The 16,797-nt window shown below is 50.2% G+C and overlaps 2 protein-coding genes across 4 annotated transcripts in view; one reads left to right on the top strand and one right to left on the bottom strand.

Moving 5' to 3' along the window:
• The first annotated feature begins 710 nt into the window (after positions 1-710).
• Positions 711-9,438, top strand: TUFM (Tu translation elongation factor, mitochondrial). Its single transcript, XM_073558655.1, has 11 exons — positions 711-837; positions 1,152-1,183; positions 1,375-1,534; positions 2,564-2,730; positions 3,695-3,799; positions 3,886-4,050; positions 7,784-7,916; positions 8,005-8,109; positions 8,370-8,521; positions 8,595-8,714; positions 8,908-9,438. The coding sequence occupies exons 1-11, from the start codon at positions 798-800 to the stop codon at positions 9,079-9,081; spliced, it is 1,353 nt and encodes a 450-aa protein (XP_073414756.1). The 5' UTR covers positions 711-797; the 3' UTR covers positions 9,082-9,438.
• The window catches only part of CDKL4 (cyclin dependent kinase like 4), an 88,840-nt gene continuing 81,467 nt past the window's right edge, over positions 9,425-16,797 (bottom strand). For all 3 annotated transcript variants that reach the window (XM_073558658.1, XM_073558657.1, XM_073558656.1), the window contains exons 2-10: positions 13,470-13,656; positions 13,123-13,244; positions 12,857-12,929; positions 12,665-12,755; positions 10,707-10,907; positions 10,322-10,410; positions 10,185-10,241; positions 9,916-10,035; positions 9,425-9,846 (exon numbers count right to left, since the gene is read on the bottom strand). In XM_073558658.1, coding sequence (XP_073414759.1) covers positions 9,745-9,846; positions 9,916-10,035; positions 10,185-10,241; positions 10,322-10,410; positions 10,707-10,907; positions 12,665-12,755; positions 12,857-12,929; positions 13,123-13,244; positions 13,470-13,637 — 1,023 coding nt within the window. In that variant the 5' untranslated portion in view covers positions 13,638-13,656 and the 3' untranslated portion in view covers positions 9,425-9,744. The remainder of the gene's footprint in view (positions 9,847-9,915; positions 10,036-10,184; positions 10,242-10,321; positions 10,411-10,706; positions 10,908-12,664; positions 12,756-12,856; positions 12,930-13,122; positions 13,245-13,469; positions 13,657-16,797) is intronic.

The following is a 16,797-nucleotide window of genomic DNA, read 5'->3' as shown; positions in this document are numbered from 1 at the left end:
TGCACCAGACCATCTAATGCGGCCTCGTTCACAGGAGGCACATTGTCTCTGCTGAGGATCAGAAAACATGGCTTCTTTCTTCAATAAGCAGCGCCACCCCTGACCCTGGTGTAGTATTGCAGCTCTGTGCATTCAAAGTGATTGGTAATAAGCTGCAAACCCGGACAGAACCTGTGCACAGGAGGGGCGCTGTTTTTTTTTTGGACATTGCTTATTGTGGGCTTTGTATAGATATGGGGCTCCGCTCATAGTGATGACACATAGCAACAATTATAAGGATAAATCAATATGTGACACACCGGCCCTTATCTAGTAATATTTCTAAGGGAACAAATTATTGTCCACAGTAACCAATCAGATCTACTCTGTCATTTTAAAGTAAGCTTTGGGAAGGTGTAAGCTGCAAACTAATTGGTTGATGCTGACAGTGCTGTTTCATTGGTTTCTAAGGAAATGTATTGCACATAAGAAGAACCAATCAGATCTCCTCTTTCAGTTTAGACCACGCTTTGGGGTTGCTACAAGCTCCCCTCTGATTGGTTGTTACTGACAGCGCAGTTGTTATCACTGATGGACCAGTCTTCTATTGGCTTATTATATACAGACTACATCCCTGACCGTAAAACAAACATCGCTTTGAGGGAGGAGGCAGGTGCCGTGCAACTATTAATTCTGAAAAGAGACATTGCCACCGCCAAGATGGCGTCTGATGTCAACCTCCCAGCTGCGGCCATATTTCTAGTGGACTGACTCGATGTATTTCCGGTTCCGGCTCGTCACTTCCGCAGTCTACCAAGATGGCGGCGCGTGTGGTGCTGTCGGCGTGCAGATCTGCCGGTGAGGAGGTGACCGGGTATAATCAAGCCCCGGGGAAGGGGCGAGGGCCGGGCGCCCCCTGGTGGCCGCTGACGGTCCTGTGACTGTAGGAGTCACGTGTGGTGCAGCAGTGACCCCTCCTGTGACCTCTGACCCCAGAGTCTGACCTCTGCTCTGTGCCCCTGGATTAACCTCTTCGGTTGCTAAGATTAAATGCGTTTCTGCCGCTGTCACCGCCCACTTGTCTGCCAGGCTCCGCCCAGAGCACATACATGGCGGCGTATCCCCGCGTCCCGCCTTGCTGGATCCTCACCTCTCTCCTCTTCTCTCCGCAGTTTTCTGTCGGCTCCACAGTTCGCGCATCGCGGTGAGTAAATGGCGGCGAGGACGAGCCGCGAGGCTCCAGGGCTCTCAGCACCTCTGCTTGCCGCCATCGTCTGCACCTGTGACGAACCCTCAGCTGTGAGCGGTTGTGGGTCAGGCGCTGATGACGGCAAGCAGAGAATCCTGGGGGTGACGACGACACAGCAGAGATTAGTGACCGCGGTCTCCTTACAGACGTGGACCAGCCCCGCCGCCCGCTACTGCCCCCTGCTGTACAGGAGCTACGCGGTGGAGGCAAAGAAGACCTACTCCCGGGAGAAGCCGCACATCAACATCGGAACCATAGGGCACGTCGATCACGGCAAGACCACGCTGACGGCCGCCATTACCAAGAGTGAGTGATCGGGGAGGGGACGCGACGCCCCACAGCTCATGAGGCTCCGACCCCTCAGACACCACGTTCCTACCCGACCCTGCCAGCTTTATTGAGGCTGCTCCTTCTTGGTACTAATGGCTGTCTTGCCTCTTCCCCTTATGTCCATAAAAAAAGCTGTTTCTGGCCCCTCCTCTTTGTCTATAAGAAGCTCTCCTGGCCACTCCCCTCTTTTAATAAGTCTACCCTCCTTGCTCCTCCCTTTTATTAAGGCCGCGCCCCTTTGTATCTAAAAGGCTGGCCTTTCTCCTTTATTGATGAAAGGCTGCTCTCTTGGCCACACCCCTCTATATAAAAAGACCTCTCTCCTGGCCACACCCCTTTGTATATAAAAGGCTATCCCTCCAGGCCACTCTTTTTGTCCATAAAAAGCTGTTGTCCTGGCCCCTCCTCCTTGACTATGAAAGGCTGCTCTCCTGGCCACTCCCCTCTGTCTATAAAAGACTATCCCTCCAGGCCACTCCTTTTTTGACCGGCCCCTTCCTCCTTCACTATGAAAGGTTGCTCTCCTGGCCACACCCCTTTGTATATAAAAAGCTCTCTTGGCCACTCTCCTCTGTCTATAAAAGGCTATTCCTCCAGGCCACTCCTTTTTTGTCCTGGCCCCTCCACCTTGATTGTGAAAGGCTGCTCATCTTTATTGATGGAAGTCTGCTCTCCTCCCAGTTGTCTAAAATCTCTCATGACCTCTCTTTGTCTATAAAGGCTGCTGTCTCTCCTCTGTCTGCGCTCACATCCCCTCCTACCTTACTGAGGCCACGCCCCCTCTTCAGGCTCCTCCCGTTTTGTCCCTGTGGCTTTCTGCTGAGTTTGGGTTGATACAGAGCTGCAGTGTAAAGCATGGTGGCCATTTCTGGAGTTTGAGTCTCTGAACAGAGGATCTGAGACAGCAGTAGACAATGTGAGCGCCACCACTGGACCCTGCGTTGCCCATACTTTACACTGCTCTCTAGTGACGCTGATGTCTCTTTTTTTTCTTCTATATTCCAGTTCTGGCCGAGGCCGGAGGGGCGCAGTTTAAGAAATATGAAGAAATTGACAACGCCCCTGAAGAGAAGGCGCGAGGTATCACCATAAACGCATCACACGTGGAGTACACCACCGCCAATCGCCACTACGCACACACGGACTGCCCGGGGCATGCGGACTACGTTAAGGTGGGTGCTGCATGTGGTGCAGAGCTGGTTGGGGGTTGCTGTGTGCGCAGTGCAGGGCGGGTCAGGGTTGCTGCGTGCGCGATGCAGAGCGGGGTCGGGGTTGCTGCGTGCGAGATGCTGAGCAGGGCGGGGTCGGGGTTGCTGCGTGCGCGATGCTGAGCAGGGCGGGGTCGGGGTTGCTGCGTGCGCGATGCTGAGCAGGTCGGGGACGGGGTTGCTGCGTGCGCGATGCTGAGCAGGTCGGGGTTGCTGTGTGCGCGATGCTGAGCAGGTCGGGGTTGCTGCGTCGGGGTTGCTGCGCGCGCGGTGCAGGGCGGGTCGGGGTTGCTCCGTGCGCGGTGCTGGGCGGGTCGGGGTTGCTCCGTGCGCGGTGCTGGGCGGGTCGGGGTTGCTGCGCGCGCGCGGGGTGCTGGGCGGGTCGGGGTTGCTGCGCGCGCGCGGGGTGCTGGGCGGGTCGGGGTTGCTGCGCGCGCGCGGGGTGCTGGGCGGGTCGGGGTTGCTGCGCGCGTGCTGAGCAGGGCGGGTCGGGGTTGCTGCGCGCGTGCTGAGCAGGGCGGGTCGGGGTTGCTGCGCGCGTGCTGAGCAGGGCGGGTCGGGGTTGCTGCGCGCGTGCTGAGCAGGGCGGGTCGGGGTTGCTGCGCGCGTGCTGAGCAGGGCGGGTCGGGGTTGCTGCGCGCGTGCTGGGCGGGTCGGGGTTGCGGCGCGCGCGCGGTGCTGGGCAGTATTGCGGTGCAGGGCGGGGTCGGGGTTGCTGCGCGCGCGGTGCAGGGTGGGTCGGGGTTGCTGCGCGCGGTGCGGGGCAGTGTTGCGGTGCAGGGTGGGTCAGGGTTGCTGCGTGCGCGGTGCTGGGCGGGTCGGGGTTGCTACGCGCTCGGTGCGGGGTGTGAGTGGTGTTGCTGCGCACGTGGGGCAGGCCGGGGTGCACATCGCTCTCCAGGTTACAAGACGACGTTCCTCTCCGCAGAACATGATCACAGGGACGTCCCAGATGGACGGCTGCATCCTGGTCGTGGCCGCCACAGACGGACAGATGCCGCAGACTCGGGAGCACCTGCTGCTGGCCAAACAGGTAAGACTGCGCTCGGGGAGGTGTCATTCTCGGGGCACCCGGCCTCCTTCTCTGGCCATTATTAACCCCCCGCCGTCCTGCCGCAGATCGGGGTGAAGCACATTGTTGTCTACATCAACAAGGCCGATGCCGTGGATGACAAGGAGATGCTGGACCTGGTGGAGCTGGAGATCCGAGAGCTGCTTTCTGAGTTTGGCTACGATGGTGAGAGCACCCCGGTCGTGGTTGGATCGGCTCTGTGTGCTCTCGAGGTAAGAACCTGTGAGGAGGGTCTGAGATCTGCAGGGTTAATCTGCGGTTCAGTGGTGATTGCTAGATGTGCTTAAAGGGAAACTCGTAAGAGGATAGAATTCTCTATTAGGGGCACATGTACTCGTTTGGTGATGCTCTGCTCCTCGGTTTGTTCCTCAGGGCCCACATGGCTTCATCAGACGTGTAATGAGCTGGTTGTATGTACAAACTCAGGGACTGAGGGTCTGCTGGTGGGCACTGTGCTTTACACTGCAGCTTCTCTTTATGGGCCTGTTCACAGACATGTCTGCAGTGTGTTCCTATTGTACAAAACTTTTACTCTAGCAAACATGTTGGTGTATAATATTACTATAGCGCCATTTATCCCATGGCGCTTTACATGTGAGGAGGGGTGTACATAATAAGAAAACAAAATACAACAAATCACTTATTAAGCCGGATAAGCAAAACGGGAATCAGAGTATTTTAGGCTAAAATATTAAATTTTATTAACAAAATGTATTTAAAATGTAAACAGAGCATCACTGCTAGAAGCCTCCTGAGGAAGCTGCGGCGTAACGTGCGTCTGGGCGGCAGGCCAGGGCAGCCAACACTACACAGAATGTGAGTTATTACACAGTACTGGCACTTTATTATTGTGTTTACTGAAGCATTTACTTAGCAGCAGCACTATATACACTTAGCACTTTATCCCGTTTCCTCACTAGAGGTTTATTTTCCTTTAGTGGGTTAAATAGGGGGTTGGTTATGCTTATGTATGATACATGCCATTGGTAACAAGATTTTTTTTAAGGTGCTTTTTCTGTTGTGTCCTTATGCCCTGTGTTTCCTGCATTAGCAGTGATGCTCTGTTTTCATTTTAAATATATTTTGTTAATAAAATTTAATATTTTGGCCTAAAATACTCTGATTCCAGTCTTGCTTAATAAGGGATTTGTTGTATTCTGTTGATATTTCGGTTGTGCCTACTCATTTTCATTCCAGTGTATAGGGAATTTTTTGTAAATAATAAAAAACAAGTACACGACTGGTCCAGGAGGAGAGGACCCTGCCCGCGAGGGCTCACAATCTACAAGGGATGGGTGAGGATACAGTAGGCGAGGGTAGAGCTGGTCATGCAGCGGTTTGGTCGATCGGTGGTTACTGCAGGTTGTAGGCTTGTCGGAAGAGGTCGGTCTTCAGGATCTTTTTGAAGGTTTCAATGGTAGGTGAGAGTCTGATATGTTGTGGTAGAGAGTTCCAGAGTAGAGGGGATGCGCGAGAGAAGTCTTGTATGTGATTGTGGGAAGAGGAGATAAGAGGGGAGTACAGAAGGGAGATCTTGCGAGGATCGGCGGTTTCGTGCAGGTAAGTACCGGGAGACGAGGTCACAGATGTATGGAGGACTCAGGTTGTGGATGGCTTTGTATGTCATGGTTAGGGCTTTGAACTGGAGTCTCTGGGTAATGAGGAGCCAATGAAGGGATTGACAGAGGGGAGAGGCTGGGGAATAGCGGGGGGACAGGTGGATGATTGACAGTGGGGAGAGACCGGGGAATAGCGGGGGGGGGGGGGAAGAGGTGGATGATTGACAGAAGGGAGAGGCCGGGGAATAGCGGGGGGACAGGTGGATGATTGACAGAAGGGAGAGGCCGGGGAATAGCGGGGGGACAGGTGGATGATTGACAGAAGGGAGAGGCCGGGGAATAGCGGGGGGACAGGTGGATGATTGACAGAAGGGAGAGGCCGGGGAATAGCGGGGGGACAGGTGGATGATTGACAGAAGGGAGAGGCCGGGGAATAGCGGGGGGACAGGTGGATGACTGACAGAGGGGAGAGGCTGGGGAATAGCGGGGGGACAGGTGGATGATTGACAGGGGAGAGACTGGGGAATAGCGGGGGGGGGGGACTGGTGGATGATTGACAGAGGGGAGAGGCCGGGGAATAGCAGGGGGACAGGTGGATGATTGACAGAGGGGAGAGGCTGGGGAATAGCGGGGGGACAGGTGGATGATTGACAGGGGAGAGGCCGGGGAATAGCGGGGGGAGGGAGAGGTGGATGATTGACAGAGGGGAGAGGCTGGGGAATAGCGGGGGGGGGACAGGTGGATGATTGGCAGAGGGGAGAGGCTGGGGAATAGCAGGGGGGGACAGGTGGATGATTGACAGAGGGGAGAGACTGGGGACTGGTGGATGATTGACAGAGGGGAGAGGCCGGGGAATAGCAGGGGGACAGGTGGATGATAGAGGGAAGAGACTGGGGAATAGTGGGGGGCGGGGAGGTGGATGATTGACAGAGGGGAGAGGCCGGGGAACAGCGGGGGGGGGAGGGGTGGATGACTGACAGAGGGGAGAGGCTGGGGAATAGTGGGGGGACAGGTGGATGATTGACAGAGGGGAGAGGCTGGGGAATAGCGGGGGGGGGAGAGGTGGATGATTGACAGAGGGGAGAGACCGGGTAATAGCGGGGGGGGGGGGGGGGGGGAGAGGCCGGGGAATAGTGGGGGGGACAGGTGGCTTAGTCGGTCAGCAGAGTTTAGGATAGATTGGAACAGATCTGAGGAGTTGAGATGGATGGAAGGAGAGACGACCAGTTCATTACTCATTACTAGGTGTCAGCATTAGGGGGTTAGTAGAAAGTGTAGGACTATTGGGGCGAGAGTGAAGACAATCAGAACCATTGTTTGCAGTGTGTCCAGTTCCCCCTTCTGGTCTAGTTCTTTGCCATACACATAAGTGCTGCACTTAGATGCTGCTCTGCAGACTGTCCGGCCCTCGCACGGATCTGTGGGCAAAAGAAGTAATAACATTACAGCAGTATATAGCAGAATCTCATTAACCCTTTATGGATTCTGGCATTTTTACTTTTTCTTCACTTTTTCCATGAGTCGTAACTTTATTACTACTTTTGTCTACACATCTGTGCGAGGGCTTCTTTTGTGCAGGACGAGATAGTTTTGACTGACACCATTCATTGTACCATGAAAGGTGCTGAAAAATGGGGGGGGGGGGAACAATCCAACTGCGGTGAAATGGTGAAAAAAAAAATTGCACACATCGCCATTTTTTTTTTTCTGGTGTTCATTCTGTTGCATCAATTACCCAACATGAGTCCCCATCAGTGCGATCACAGCGATCGTAAACGTAGGTTTTTTATATGGTAATTGTTAACAAATCAAATTTATTTATTTTTTTATACAAAGTTTGACAACATTTGCTGAGAACCGTAACTTTATTTCCCCGGAGTTGGGCCAACACCTGTTTTTTTTTTTTTTTTTTTCCCACAGTGCTGTTCTTTCTATTGATTTGCTATTGGGGTACATTCAGTATTTTTATTCCTTTATTGGATTTTTTAATTTTAATAAACGGCAGCAACAACAAGTCTTTTTTTTTTTTTTTTTTTTTTTTTTTTCTGTAATTAAAATTTGGTTTAAATTTCTGTATTTTCAGCACAGTTCTTCAGACACCACAAAACCCGTTATTTTTATTAATATTTTTAGTTTGTGTTTTTTTTTTGTTATTTTGTTGAATTTATCAGAGAATTTATTACTCGAAAAGGAAGCACCGAGACCTGCGGATAAGGGATGAGGAAGGTGTTTTGTTTTTTATTAATAAATCAGCCCTTTTCCGCCTCATCCGCTGGATGGGAGAGCTGTGATGGATCACTGAATATTCTGGATTCTTGGACAGTGGTGGGAAGTCTGTATAATGGAGAGTTCCTCAGTGAATTGAGCCGCAGCTTTTATTTTCCAGAACCGCAATACGGACATCGGCTTGGACTCGATCATGAAGCTTCTGGACGCTGTAGACAGTTACATTCCCATCCCTGAGCGGGACCTGGACAAACCCTTCCTGCTGCCGGTGGAGTCCGTCTACTCGATTCCAGGTACGTGTCATGGCCCGCCTGTGCCGTCTGTGGCGGGCTTCAGTAGGGGCCTTCATACCGATTCCTCCACTCTTTGCCTCTCTTTCAGGCCGTGGCACAGTGGTGACCGGGACCCTGGAGCGCGGCACAATCAAGAAGGGCGATGACTGCGAGTTTGTGGGGCGCAGTAAGCACCTGAAGTCGGTGGTGACAGGTGGGTGCTCTTCCAATCACCAATTAGGCCATTTTAAAGGGTTTTTGGGGGCTCTTTTTGCCTATTAAAGTGATGGTCCTGTTTTCTTTTCGGTGGCAGAGAGGCGGCCATGTTTGTCCCATCACTCCACATGGAATGAATAGGAGATATAGATAAGGTCTGGCCGTATGGCCTGGTTCGTCAGTCGGACCCCAACAGTCATGCCTGCATTATGGGATAACTTCTCTGTGGCCTCACCTGATGTTTTTTTTCTGGTACAGGCATTGAGATGTTCCATAAGAGCCTGGACCGGGCGGAGGCTGGAGATAACCTCGGGGCTCTGGTCAGAGGGTTGAAGCGAGAAGACGTCCGGCGAGGGATGGTGATGTGCAAGCCCGGCTCCATCAGGCCTCACCAGAAGGTCCAGGCTCAGGTACGGGGCAATATGTTGGCTGAGTAATAACTAGTCCTGGGAGTAGTGCTAACGCGTCTTGTGCTTTCTTCAGGTCTATATCCTCAGCAAAGAAGAAGGTGGACGCCACAAGCCATTTGTCAGCAACTTCCTGCCTGTGATGTTCTCTCTGACGTGGGACATGTCCTGCCGGATCACGCTGCCGGAGGGCAAGGTCAGTCCTTATTCTCGGCGACCCCAACCCCCCCGTAATACATACCCATCATCCACTCCGTGCACAGGACTATGGACTGTCTTGTGCCAGATTAGCGGGATTTCCAGACCGCTAGATGCCAGATTACCAGAATTTTAACTAACTCCTCTCCTGCTGTGTAACACCCTACTGATGTTAACTTTTCCCCTTCCAGGAGATGGTAATGCCCGGGGAGGACTCCAGCCTAATAATGACTCTGCGGCAGCCCATGGTCCTGGAGAAAGGACAGCGTTTCACCCTGAGAGACGGGAACAAGACCATCGGCACTGGGATTGTGACCGACATCTTAGAGATGACAAAACAGGACGAGGAAGGCTGGGTCTCATGAAGACCCTCACTATAAACTGATATCTGGGGGGAGGGGGGAGTCCTAACAGGAAGATGAACCAAACAGAGGAGCGCGTAATCCTCCTGCTCAATAAACGCTGCCGCCGGTCACGAGGCCGCAGGGTCATTACTGTGTCCCGGTGGATTGATTTGGGGGCTTCTGACACTCAAGTTCCCACGTCTCCCACTCTTTGCCATTGTTACGGATGTTTTTCATTATCATGTGACCATCACGGTCAGATCACGCTTTGTGTTTTCCCTCGAGCGCAGGTTCTGGGTGATCTGTACATTCTTCCCATACGTTACTGTGTTTTCTTTTGTAATTAAAATATATTTGGTCCGAGAACAGAAAATCAAAGTAATTATTGAATATAAGAACAGAAGGGGGCTGAGCACAACATGGCTAAGATATGGTCATCCTCCAGTCACAGCCAAAGCTGCATCCAGTTCAGAGTCCTGCTGTGCTCCCGTTATTGCTCAGGCTGGTCGCAGGAGCAGCAGTGCTTCTCACATCACCACATAAGGATTCCGGTCGAGTCCTGGTATTTCTTATGGGTTCTGTCATTTTACGGGTCCGGGATCGCCGGATGTTATTAGTAGAGCAGAGGCGCCGTCATCATCGCCGCCGGACACTTCCCTGAGAAGTTCTTGTCCCATAAAAGGGTTAAATATTGGGGAAGTGCTCAAACTTCTGCACCCGGGGCTTGTTCTTGCTCTCCGGAGCAGGCGAGGCGCCGTTTCCTGGAATCTGAGGCAACAACTGAGTCTAAAAAAGAGAGAAAAATGGTCAAACAGCGCCGACGTCCACTAGTCCAGCTTCTGGCGAGGGTCTCACCTGTCTCCGCCTTGTTTTGCCTTTCCTCTTCTCCGGCTCCTCGCGGGCGGGGTTTAGGTAAGCGCTTTCTAAGAGTTGCTCACAAGTGAGGCGATCATCGGGATTCATGCGGAGACAGCCCTGCGGGGGGGAAGAGCCAGACACGTGCATTATATACTCCTGCCACTAGGTGGCGCCACCATCTGCAGGATTCTGCCTGACCTCACGTTTGTATGTCATCACTTTGCTAAAAAAAAGAAAACACAATTTCCCAGAATTCTCCTCTGTACCTTCATGAATGTCATCGCCAGGGGCGGAATATTTGGGAATTTTTGTTCCAATGTTTCCTTTAGGAGAAGAAAATATGGAATTATAACGACCAAAAAAGCTTTGCCACAAAGTCACATGACAGGAAGCGGGTACCCACCACGTCACCGGGGTCTGGTTCAGGGATACTGGCACCATGGAAAAACTGGTTACTGTGGAAGACGTACTGGTGTCTCGGTATTAGTTTTCCTGGAGGAAAACAGGAAGAGTGTAAATCGAATCTGTAGAGTTACTATCATAACCCCTGACACAAAGCTCCAAATCCTCTGCGGAGACGACGTAACTCCAGCAGCCACCACTAGGGGGAGCTCACTCAATGCGATCTCTGCTGTATAAAGACAGGAGGTGAGCTCCCCCTGGTGGCAGCAGACAGAATGTCGTATTGTAAATGATCACATGCAGTTACACCTTCCAAAGAAAATGACTGGCTTCCTCCGCAGCCCCACGGTCCGGCCCCATTGTGTATACACACGACGTGTTCTCACCCAGGGTCCGAATGATGAGGTAGAGTTGGTCCATATCTGATTTCCCCGGCCACATGGGCTGACCGGACAGCAGCTCGGCAAATACGCATCCTATAGCCCACACATCCACAGCGGCTCCATACTGTGTATCCCCAACCAGCAGCTCTGGGGCCCGATACCAACGAGTGGCCACATAGTCTGTGTAATCGTCACCAGGCCGAGCTGTAAAGACGAGAGAGAATTCATCAGAGATTCCGAGGAGCCACAACTACTATGTGCACTTATAATACAGAGATACCTGATAAGATCCTGTCTGCAGCCACCACTATGGGGAGCTCCCTGTATACAGAGATACATTATAAGATCCTGTCTGCAGTCTCCACTAGGGGGAGCTCCCTGTATACAGAGATACATTATAAGATCCTGTCTGCAGTCTCCACTAGGGGGAGCTCCCTGTATACAGAGATACATTATAAGATCCTGTCTACAGCCACCACTAGGGGGAGCTCCCTGTATACAGAGATACATGATAAGATCCTGTCTGCAGTCACCACTAGAGGGAGCTCCCTGTATACAGAGATACATGATAAGATCCTGTCTGCAGTCACCACTAGGGGGAGCTCCCTGTATACAGAGATACATGATAAGATTCTGTCTGCAGTCACCACTAGGGGGAGCTCCCTGTATACAGAGATACAATGATAAGATCCTGTCTGCAGCCACCACTAGGGGGAGATCCCTGTATACAGAGATACATGATAAGATCCTGTCTGCAGTCTCCACTAGGGGGAGCTCCCTGTATACAGAGATACATTATAAGATCATGTCTGCAGTCTCCACTAGGGGGAGCTCCCTGTATACAGAGATACATTATAAGATCCTGTCTACAGCCACCACTAGGGGGAGCTCCCTGTATACAGAGATACATGATAAGATCCTGTCAGCAGTCACCACTAGAGGGAGCTCCCTGTATACAGAGATACATGATAAGATCCTGTCTGCAGTCACCACTAGGGGGAGCTCTCTGTATACAGAGATACTATGATAAGATCCTGTCTGCAGTCATCACTAGGGGGAGCTCCCTGTATACAGAGACACAGGATAAGATCCTGTCTGCAGTCACCACTAGAGGGAGCTCCCTGTATACAGAGATACATGATAAGATCCTGTCTGCAGTCAACACTAGGGGGAGCTCTCTGTATACAGAGATACATGATAATATCCTGTCTGCAGTCTCCACTAGGGGGAGCTCCCTGTATACAGAGATACATGATAAGATCCTGTCTGCAGTCACCACTAGAGGGAGCTCCCTGTATACAGAGATACATGATAAGATTCTGTCTGCAATCACCACTAGAGGGAGCTCCCTGTATACAGAGATACATGATAAGATTCTGTCTGCAGTCACCACTAGGGGGAGCTCCCTGTATACAGAGATACAATAAGATCCTGTCTGCAGTCACCACTAGGGGGAGCTCCCTGTATACAGAGATACATGATAAGATTCTGTCTGCAGTCACCACTAGGGGGAGCTCCCTGTATACAGAGATACAATGATAAGATCCTGTCTGCAGTCACCACTAGGGGGAGCTCCCTGTATACAGAGATACAATGATAAGATCCTGTCTGCAGTCACCACTAGGGGGAGCTCCCTGTATACAGAGATACATGATAAGAATCTGTCTGCAGTCACCACTAGGGGGAGCTCCCTGTATACAGAGATACAATGATAAGATCCTGTCTGCAGTCACCACTAGGGGGTGCTCCCTGTATACAGAGATGCATGATAAGATCCTGTCTGCAGTCACCACTAGGGGGAGCTCCCTGCATACAGAGATACAATGATAAGATCCTGTCTGCAGCCACCACTAGGGGGAGCCGGCTGTGAATTTAGACAGTTTTCATTGCGCGTGTTCATGAATTGATGCTCCCTCTAGTGGTGGCAGAGAGGGTTACAGCAATCATTGTGCCATACTTACTCAATATTCGAGCGAAGCCGAAATCACACAGTTTTATGACCCCCTGCTTGGTGAGCAGAATATTCTCCGGTTTTACATCTCGGTGAATGCACTGAAGAAGAATATAGAATTAAAGGGGATTTCTATATGGGCCCTCAGCTCGCGGCCCTACATCATGTCATATCACACAGTGGAGGTCCCGTGGCTCCTTACACTGTTCTTGTGGCAGAAGTTCACGGCCTGCAGGATCTGCTGCACAATGGTTTTTGTCATCATCTCGGGAACTCTGAAACAGAAGTCATGGAAGGGTTAACGTGAGATCCTCGTATAATGCTCCAGCACTATTATAAGAGCAAGACTTTATGGATACTGGCCCTTTAAGACAACAGGTACCAAATCATCACACACAGACTATGGGCAGCCGGCGCTGTGCTGACGGTCCCACCCTCCGGGCAGCAGTCACGCCGTCATGGACGTACCCGTTGGGGTGTTTCTCCAGCTCGTTGAGGACGGTGTGGTCACAATACTCGAACACCAGGTGCAGCTTCCTCTTCCTCCGGAAAACCTCCAGCAGGTTCACCAGGTTACTGTGCTTCAGCTGCTGCACTAGGCGAGATCATGGCGGTGAAATTCTGTATATTCACATTGATTTCCCCCTATCTAGAACCAAATTGTGTCCTGGAAACCATCAGCATGGACACTGTGCTGTGGAAACCATCAGCATGGAGACTGTGCTGTGGAAACCATCAGCATGGAGGCTGTATAGACTCCCCTGAAATGATCAGCACAATATACCATGTACGTTCCTGTCACAGAGCAGACTCACCTTTAACATCCGTATCTCACGTAGCGCAATCTTTTTAATTACGGGGTCGTCCTCAGACTCCACAAACTTCTTGATGGCCACCACTTGTCCGGTCTCCTTATTCCGACACTTAAAGACGACTCCGTAGGATCCTTCACCGATCTTGGCCAATTTCTCATACTTCTCCATCCCAGGATGTAAGGTTATTCTGTGATCATATAGTGAGAATAGTGAGTGCAGCTCTGGAGTATAATACAGGAGGTAACTCAGGATCAGTAATGTAATGTATGTACACAGTGACTGCACCAGCAGAATAGTGAGTGCAGCTCTGGGGTATAATACAGGAGGTAACTCAGGATCAGTAATGTAATGTATGTACACAGTGACTGCACCAGCAGAATAGTGAGTGCAGCTCTGGGGTATAATACAAGATGTAACTCAGGATCAGTAATGTAATGTATGTACACAGTGACTGCACCAGCAGAATAGTGAGCGCAGCTCTGGAGTATAATACAGGAGGTAACTCAGGATCAGTAATGTAATGTATGTACATAGTGACTGCACCAGCAGAATAGTGAGCTCAGCTCTGGAGTATAATACAGGATGTAACTCAGGATCAGTAATGTAATGTAATTTATGTACACAGTGACTGCACCAGCAGAATAGTGAGCGCAGCTCAGGGGTATAATACAGGATGTAACTCAGGATCAGTAATGTAATGTATGTACACAGTGACTGCACCAGCAGAATAGTGAGTGCAGCTCTTGGGTATAATACAAGATGTAACTCAGGATCAGTAATGTAATGTATGTACACAGTGACTGCACCAGCAGAATAGTGAGCGCAGCTCTGGAGTATAATACAGGAGGTAACTCAGGATCAGTAATGTAATGTATGTACATAGTGACTGCACCAGCAGAATAGTGAGCTCAGCTCTGGTGTATAATACAGGAGGTAACTCAGGATCAGTAATGTAATGTATGTACACAGTGACTGCACCAGCAGAATAGTAAGCGCAGCTCTGGAGTATGATACAGGATGTAACTCAGGATCAGTAATGTAATGTATGTACACAGTGACTGCACCAGCAGAATAGTAAGTGCAGCTCTGGGGTATAATACAGGAGGTAACTCCAGATCAGTAATGCAATGTATGTACACAGTGAATGCACCAGTAGAATAGTGAGTGCAGCTCTGGAGTATAATACAGGATGTAACTCAGGATCAGTAATGTAATGTATGTACACAGTGACTGCACCAACAGAATAGTGAGTGCAGCTCTGGGGTATAATACAGGATGTAACTCAGGATCAGTAATGTAATGTATGTACACAGTGACTGCGCCAGCAGAATAGTGAGTGCAGCTCTGGGGTATAATACAGGATGTAACTCAGGATCAGTAATGTATGTGTACAGTGACTGCACCAGCAGAATAGTGAGTGCAGCTCCTGGGGTATAATACAGGGTGTAACTCAGGATCAGTAATGTAATGTATGTACACAATGTCTGCACCAGCAGAATAGTGAGTGCAGCTCTGGGGTATAATACAGGAGGTAACTCAGGATCAGTAATGTAATGTATGTACACAGTGACTGCACCAGCAGAATAGTGAGTGCAGCTCTGGGGTATAATACAAGATGTAACTCAGGATCAGTAATGTAATGTATGTACACAGTGACTGCACCAGCAGAATAGTGAGCGCAGCTCTGGAGTATAATACAGGAGGTAACTCAGGATCAGTAATGTAATGTATGTACATAGTGACTGCACCAGCAGAATAGTGAGCTCAGCTCTGGAGTATAATACAGGATGTAACTCAGGATCAGTAATGTAATGTATGTACACAGTGACTGCACCAGCAGAATAGTGAGCGCAGCTCAGGGGTATAATACAGGATGTAACTCAGGATCAGTAATGTAATGTATGTACACAGTGACTGCACCAGCAGAATAGTGAGCGCAGCTCTGGAGTATAATACAGGAGGTAACTCAGGATCAGTAATGTAATGTATGTACACAGTGACTGCACCAGCAGAATAGTGAGCGCAGCTCTGGGGTATAATACAGGATGTAACTCAGGATCAGTAATGTAATGTATGTACACAGTGACTTCACCAGCAGAATAGTGAGTGCGGCTCTGGGGTATAATACAGGAGGTAACTCAGGATCAGTAATGTAATGTATGTACACAGTGACTGCACCAGCAGAATAGTGAGCGCAGCTCTGGGGTATAATACAGGATGTAACTCAGGATCAGTAATGTAATGTATGTACACAGTGACTGCACCAGCAGAATAGTGAGCTCAGCTCTGGAGTATAATACAGGAGGTAACTCAGGATCAGTAATGTAATGTATGTACACAGTGACTGCACCAGCAGAATAGTGAGTGCAGCTCTGGGGTATAATACAAGATGTAACTCAGGATCAGTAATGTAATGTATGTACACAGTGACTGCACCAGCAGAATAGTGAGTGCAGCTCTGGGGTATAATACAAGATGTAACTCAGGATCAGTAATGTAATGTATGTACACAGTGACTGCACCAGCAGAATAGTGAGCGCAGCTCTGGAGTATAATACAGGAGGTAACTCAGGATCAGTAATGTAATGTATGTACATAGTGACTGCACCAGCAGAATAGTGAGCTCAGCTCTGGAGTATAATACAGGAGGTAACTCAGGATCAGTAATGTAATGTATGTACATAGTGACTGCACCAGCAGAATAGTGAGCGCAGCTCTGGAGTATAATACAGGATGTAACTCAGGATCAGTAATGTAATGTATGTACACAGTGACTGCACCAGCAGAATAGTGAGCGCAGCTCTGGGGTATAATACATGAGGTAACTCAGGATCAGTAATGTAATGTACACTCACTGGCCACTTTATTAGGTACACCTGTCCAACTGTGTGTTAAGACTTAATTTCTAATCAGCCAATCACATGGCGGCAACTCAGTGCATTTAAGCATGTAGACATGGTCAAGACAATCTCCTGCAGTTCAAACCGAGCATCAGTATGGGGAAGAAAGGTGATTTGAGTGCCTTTGAACGTGGCATGATTGTTGGTGCCAGAAGGGCTGGTCTGAGAATTTCAGAAACTGCTGATCTACTGGGATTTTCACGCACAACCATCTCTAGGGTTTACAGAGAATGGTCCGAAAAAGAAAAAAAATCCAGTGAGCGGCAGTTCTGTGGCCGGAAATGCCTTGTTGATGCCAGAGGTCAGAGGAGAATGGGCATACTGGTTCGAGCTGATAGAAAGGCAACAGTGACTCAAATTGCCACCCGTTACAACCAAGGTAGGCAGAAGAGCATCTCTGAACGCACAGTGCGTCGAACTTTGAGGCA

Source organism: Dendrobates tinctorius, unplaced genomic scaffold (genome assembly GCF_039654945.1).
Source record: "Dendrobates tinctorius isolate UK_male_01 unplaced genomic scaffold, ASM3965494v1 ptg000257l, whole genome shotgun sequence".
NCBI classification, from domain to species: domain Eukaryota; kingdom Metazoa; phylum Chordata; class Amphibia; order Anura; family Dendrobatidae; genus Dendrobates; species Dendrobates tinctorius.
The sequence above is the reverse complement of the archived record's forward strand: the minus strand, read 5'-3'. Positions and strand labels throughout refer to the sequence as shown.